The sequence below is a fragment of the Halichondria panicea genome, chromosome 15 (assembly GCF_963675165.1).
Source record: "Halichondria panicea chromosome 15, odHalPani1.1, whole genome shotgun sequence".
NCBI classification, from domain to species: Eukaryota; Metazoa; Porifera; class Demospongiae; order Suberitida; family Halichondriidae; genus Halichondria; species Halichondria panicea.
Window position 1 is genome coordinate 1,847,077 of NC_087391.1, and position 6,310 is coordinate 1,853,386.

Genomic DNA, 6,310 nt, shown 5'->3' on the forward strand with positions numbered 1-6,310 from the left:
ACTCAAGTACACAGGTAATTAGGCTGGCTATTGAGTCACCACAGGCTCAAAGTGTGATTACTAGATACACAATGCCTTAGAAACGTGTGTTGGGCCAATAAAATATTCAGAGGAATGTGGTTTCTCCTAAAGAGATGGAGCTGTTGGTTACTGTTGGTTACCATACCTCCTGACACAAGCTATGCCAACCATTAGGAACCATACTCGACATGCTAGAAAAAACAAAACAACATGAAATCACCAAGCCGAGAATTTACAACGATAAGCTTCTAGTCATACACAGAGGAAGGGGCACACCTGATATTATAATTATTGTAAGAAAGTTTTCAATATAATTATGTAGGTGGACCAAAAGTGCTATTAAAACATTTGTACTTATTTACACAAGGGAAAAGGTACACACACTTGACAGTAACAAGCGTTAAGCATAAATGAGTTAGAGCTAAGAACAGTCTGTTGCCAAGTACAATCAAAGACACGCAAAGACCATGTAGCTACTACTCCATGTATGAACACTGTATGAACACTAGTTAACATTAACTCTAGCCAGCTGCACACACCTACCTGCACAGGTTCTTTGTCTGTCTCCTCCAGAGTGGGTAGAGGAGTTCTGTTTCCCCCAGGCAGTGAAGACATCTTTACTGACACAACAGAGCACTGATTGATATATCAAGGATAGATTCAGTTGGTAGATTTCTTTAAAAGCCTGCGCACAAGCACTTGTAATTGTAACCGAACTTGGGTACTAGGTGGAGATTTCAGAAAAAGAGATGTCCTTTTGACTTTTTTGAGGTTCTTTAGTCGCCTAGTTCACACTAATTAAGGTAAATAGACAGATTATTCTACTGCTGAACTGATCTATATAACAGATACTTTCTTGGTAGAGCCAGTATCATATAATATTGATGCAACTTTCTTCACTCTCTTCTCGCCATCTTCAGTTTGTCATCAGTTGACTTTAGGGAGCTCACGTGAAACAACAGCAAAAGTGACACACCTTTCTGCTAAAAGAACCACAAATATGCAGTCCTGAATACCACATCTTACCCTAAAGATCTTTACCCAATGCAGTGATGGAGGTACATAAACAAGTGGATGAGTTGATCAAAGAATATGCTGCAGTGGATGCAGTTGCAGTAGATATTATAAGTGACAAACATCAGGTGTGTGTATGCCTTATAGAGATCAAGGAGCTTTAGTTTTAGTTTCTTGTGCTATATTTATTGTTATGTGCATATGATGCATGTACGTACGTACGTACCTACGGTCATCTCCCACTGCACTAGCTACAGCTAACATGAGCTGAGGTCTGCGTGTTTAGTCTGTTGTACTTGTGTAAGTGATACAAGCCCAAACCCTTAATGGAAGTCTGACTTAGGCGGCATTTCCAAACTACTTGGGCATTTCTTAACGTCGTTATGACGTTAACGTTTTGACCCCCCCCCCCCCCTCCTCCCCTCACTATATAGGTGTGACCTGGGGACAGGTCACCATCTAAACAGTCACAATTCTAAAACAAGTCACATTGGTTCTTTGATCAGCTTTTACTGCTTCCTTCAACTTGCTCTGCCTATACCACTTGTCAATGAATGATTCATATACTTGCCTAAGTGACATGGCTAGTTGCAAGCCACGCCCCATATTCCTTCTTGAGTATGACTGACTAGGTGTGTGGTCAATACTAACTTCGCAGCCCAAGATCCCCCCACCCTATTAGGACGTTGTTTCTATAAATAGTAGTTAACAGTACGGTTACTCCCCCGGGTGCTAGCTTGCATAGACATCCTCAGCAAATAATAGTGCAATACACTTATACTCAATTCTTTACTGCACAACACACCATAGTTACACACGTACCAACATTTCATTTCAACATGTAATATCAATAAATAAAGAGAACGACAATTACAGTGTAAGTTATAAAAGCTGTGGAAGTGCCCCCTTACTAGCCCTTGTATTTACTATCGTATAGCGGGTATATTCGAGGGCATAAAACTTTCACGGAATGACCGTTAGAAAGGTTTTTGCAGAATAGCAGCCCTTGGGCAGCATGCATGCATGTGATATTAAATTCGTGGGCATAACTGTTCATGCTTAAATAAACCGCGAACATTATACCCTCAAAATATACCTGCTATACGGTATATACATAGATGATGGAAATTGCTAAGACACCTTAATAATGTACTACAATTGATACCAGATGGTTGATCTTGATGCAAAGAGAAATAAAACTCGTGAAGCTCTAAGGCAGTTGAAATCCACCCACTCCAGTGCAAAGAAAGAAGGTGGTAAATACATTATGACGAACATTGTTTGACTCCTCACTCTCACTTTTCATTCACAGCTTCCAAATCCTGGGTATGTTTTGGCAATACCTTCATCAAAATGCACACGACGGAATGTGTTCAACTGTTGGAAAAAGGTACACAAATTTGTATTGTGTTGTGTGCAAGCACCTGACCTCGATTCACCTGCATTAGATCAAACTCTACTCACCTCGGAGATTGATGAGATCCAGAGAGGATTGAAACCTAAGGTTGCAGAGCTAAACAAAATGGAAGGTCAGCATAGCTACCATTCCAGGCCATATAATTTGTAGTATATCGCAGGTCATATTTCCCCCCTTCAAAGTATGCATGGCCTGCGAGACTGTATGTAATTACCCAACACCTAGCTGAAGTACTCTCCATGCATTGATTGCAAGTGCTTAAGTTTTGCTGTACAGGAAGAGCAGAGCTGAAAGGATTTGAACTAAAGGGAATGAACATTGAAGAAATGCTGAGTGCAGGAGGACAATAAACATTAATGCATGAAGGATCACGTACACGTATAATTATGTACCATAGTCAACAGAATCAATTGTTTGTGTTTGTATAATATTCATAATTTTGATATAAAGTTTGACACACACAAAATGCCTTTTAACATACAATGCAAGGTGCACAAATATTGTACAAAATATCCCTCTGAAAAACACACGCACACACACACACACACACACATACTCAAGTCAATGTTCACTGAAGAATGAAGGACTTGTGAACAGTTGAGGTGGAGTAGTGCCAGGCATATAGGAGTGGGGTGTACTGCTTGGATTGTTAATACTGTACTTGGTGCCATAGCCCGGGGGAAGACTGTGAATACTCGGTATAGAGACTTGGCCAGTGGAGCGAGAGTTGGCATGTAGTAGACTGTCTGCTTCGTCATAGCGATGTGGATTTTCAAAGAAATGCTTCCCCCTAGCAGGTCCTATGTCCTTAGGCATGCGGCAGGCTCGCTGCATTAAGACAATAATGAGTACATGTAGGGACCAACACTGATCTCTGTGATAATGACAACCCTAAATTATTATGACACACTTGACTACTACATGATATATATATGTATACTCATTCCAAATTTCCACACCCACCATACATTTTGTAACACAGAAATACATATACACCAATAACAATCAGAAGTAGTAACAGGCACTGTCTTAACATAGAGAAGTCTAAAACTGTGTGTTAACTTACACTCGATTTGGATGGAATTCTGACTCGGAAGAAGATCACAATCATGTACGTTGGGATGATCTCCCATATCACGAGCACAGCAAAGTAAGCCACATAGCCATACGTGTTGTGCTTACCATTGGACGTATAGAATTCATTATCGGCCTGTGTGTGTGTATAGAGAGATGGGTTTGTATAAGACAAGCAGCTATAATCACAAACTGTATACATAACAGTTTCTATTTGTAGTATTATTTATAGTGTACAGTGAACAATGAAAAGGTATTCAATAAAAGGGGAGAGAAAAAGAAACTTGCATCCTTTTCTGGCATTTTCAACATAATAATTATGGCACTGCTATTGTTTCAGCTCAGCAAAACCTGTTTATAGAAGTCACAATTCAGCAACTGACTCTAACAGTGATTGAGGTGGCCTTGCTATATGCAACACAGGTTAAAGTATAATTATGGGCGCTTTGGGGCTTATGCCTCGGTTGCGCATGCGCAGCGGGGTATACGGTAGTGTGTTTGTGTGTGGAATTGCATAATGCTTCGTTCTCGAGTTATGAAAGTTTTTGCTTACTCTGAAGGTTGTTGGAGACTCTTCAGACTCTTGCGTAATAAAATCTGTACATATAATTATAACTTACTTAGTAGTTACATGTAGCTCTGTACTAAAATGCTAGCTATTGGTAGCTGCAAAGCCACACAGTCACTGTTTCTCATTTTAGCTTGCAGCCATTAGACTTTGAACTTTCGGTATCCTTTTTAGCAATAATCATGGTCCCATTCTTTTCAACATTCCTGAATCTAAGAATTGTACCTGTACATGTTTGTAAATAGTCTGTTAGTACTAGCTGTAGCTTAGTTGCTATACAGCTTTGGCACCTCCATCCCTCCACCGAGGCATCAGCACCCCACGGTGCTTTCATTAACCTGGGCACCAGCCTTATGGGGTTTCCAATATAGTTATAGGTTTGTGCAACTTGCAAGTACTATTACTGCCTACCATATCAGTTGTGAATGTGTATCCATTCCCAAACACGTTGATGTCAGTAAGCCTCACGGCTATGATGTTGTAGATAGCTCTGGAGAGGAACAGCAAGACCAGTGACACGGAGACAAGCATGGGCCAGCATTTGTGGACATTCTGGGCCTCCAGAGCATCCTTACCAGCACGAGTCGTGTACATCTGCACAACAGTAGATGAGAGAAGATAATCACATGCACTGTATATAGAATGCATGATGACGATGTGGTTGAAACAGGGCTGCCTTTTCCTTTGAAAGCAAGATAATGGGAGCCTGATTGATCAAGAAAATGAGTACGTTTTCACGTGCTATTAAAAGGAAGCTACATACATGCATAATAATTATAACACCGTAAGAATACTTTTCACTTGTAACTTGTAGTATTTCTGTAGTACCCACTCACCAACACAATACAGACGCCCAGAATGACAGCCATTGCTAGGAATAGCCCATCCTGCAGTAGGACTCTGAAGGTCGGCAGAAGTGATTTTCCTTTTTCGATTCTGCCAATGGTACAGTAGAATACAATGCTCCCAGCCAGAAAGACACACACGGAAGAAAACCAGAGCAGTGAGGCAAGAGCTCTGTAGGGATTATGTGAAGGTGATGTTTATAGCACTGTAAAGGAAAGCATGTAGCCAATGTAGTGGCTTTGGTTGCCACCTAAAACGCTTTGATAAGGGGGAAAACCCAGGGAACTCTCAATATTATACCCATTTTCATACGGAATATACACACAAACAGACACTTTCAATTCTTGTTTTTGGGACTAACCGGTACATGGTCATCTTCCTGTATGGAGGAGAAAGTGTAGCCATCTCTTGTCGTCTCTCAAACACCTTGAATAAACTCTGCACAAAATACAAACAAGTGAGTTCAAACATAAGTACAAAACTCCACATATCTGTACAATAAGTATGAGATCATAGCACACAACACATTGTGCACAATAATAGGGTTGTACCACGAATAATTAAGGCAGATGTGCATACGCAGTAACTTGTCTATTGTGGTCACCCTATAAATAGGCCACTCTCAAGTTAGTGGGCCCCAAAGTCTCCATAGTTTGGACCTGTGTTAGCAGGCCACCTTTTTATTACAAACATCGTTGGTCTGCCATGACCAGAGTTTACTGGATACCAATATTGAATACACACTTAAAAAAAAATGAATATGAACTCACCTCTCCAAAATACCTCACTAACACAGCGAGAGAGAAGTATTGTAATACAGCTGGCAAATCAACAACCACCCAACCAGCAACTCCATTTAGTAGCCTCACACTCTCACAACAATGGTAATAGTAAAACGAATAGAGTGTCAGTCTCAGAGCTGCCCACAGTAGGATACTGAACAGTAGCACAGTTTGATAAGACAGAAGTTTGTAGCCGAACCATATCACCAGTATCAGTTGAATGTATATCGCTACGAAGAGGACAGCAACGAGTACAGATATTAGAACAATTACAGTCAAGTGGACAGGCAGGGCCACTTCTCCAGGCACTAGTGATGCAGAAGTGGGTGGTATTACAGTGAAAGGGGAGGGAGGGCTAGGGGGTTGTGTAGTGACATTGGACATGTTGCCATAAAACAAAGAACTTGACTCTCCAACTGTACTACTAGGTCCAGAAAGCATCTCCTTTGCTGAAACTCCTGCTCCAACTAGAACCACAAGTGTAGAAAGTAAAGAGTGTTCCATCATACAGTAGTCTTTTCTCAAAAAACTCATCAATATTAATTTTGTTTAGACCACATTGACCTTTCACCACGTCCCTAAATTAAT

The 6,310-nt window shown here is 40.7% G+C and overlaps 3 protein-coding genes across 6 annotated transcripts in view; 1 reads left to right on the forward strand and 2 right to left on the reverse strand.

Moving 5' to 3' along the window:
* LOC135348778 (MAP/microtubule affinity-regulating kinase 3-like) overlaps window positions 1–974 on the reverse strand; it is a 9,957-nt gene extending 8,983 nt beyond the window's left edge. For both annotated transcript variants that reach the window (XM_064547109.1, XM_064547108.1), the window contains exon 1: window positions 565–974. In XM_064547109.1, the coding sequence (XP_064403179.1) occupies window positions 565–636 (72 nt within the window). In that variant the 5' untranslated portion in view covers window positions 637–974. The remainder of the gene's footprint in view (window positions 1–564) is intronic.
* A 35-nt stretch (window positions 975–1,009) lies between these two features.
* Window positions 1,010–2,918, forward strand: LOC135348946 (p53 and DNA damage-regulated protein 1-like). 3 transcript variants are annotated; one of them, XM_064547363.1, is made up of 5 exons: window positions 1,010–1,163; window positions 2,204–2,291; window positions 2,348–2,425; window positions 2,484–2,564; window positions 2,729–2,918. In XM_064547363.1, exons 1-5 carry the CDS (start codon window positions 1,074–1,076, stop codon window positions 2,800–2,802), a joined length of 411 nt encoding a protein of 136 aa, XP_064403433.1. In that variant the 5' UTR covers window positions 1,010–1,073; the 3' UTR covers window positions 2,803–2,918. The 3 variants fall into 3 exon arrangements, with proteins under 3 accessions (XP_064403433.1, XP_064403434.1, XP_064403435.1); XM_064547364.1 differs by having other exon boundaries at window positions 2,204–2,288; XM_064547365.1 differs by having other exon boundaries at window positions 2,204–2,283; window positions 2,346–2,425.
* LOC135348860 (G protein-coupled receptor 137Ba-like) lies at window positions 2,914–6,303 on the reverse strand. The gene is made up of 6 exons (XM_064547224.1): window positions 5,711–6,303; window positions 5,302–5,378; window positions 4,931–5,111; window positions 4,506–4,688; window positions 3,519–3,662; window positions 2,914–3,280 (listed from the first exon to the last, which is right to left on the reverse strand). The coding sequence occupies exons 1-6, from the start codon at window positions 6,254–6,256 to the stop codon at window positions 3,014–3,016; spliced, it is 1,398 nt and encodes a 465-aa protein (XP_064403294.1). The 5' UTR covers window positions 6,257–6,303; the 3' UTR covers window positions 2,914–3,013.
* Between the last annotated feature and the right edge of the window lie 7 nt (window positions 6,304–6,310).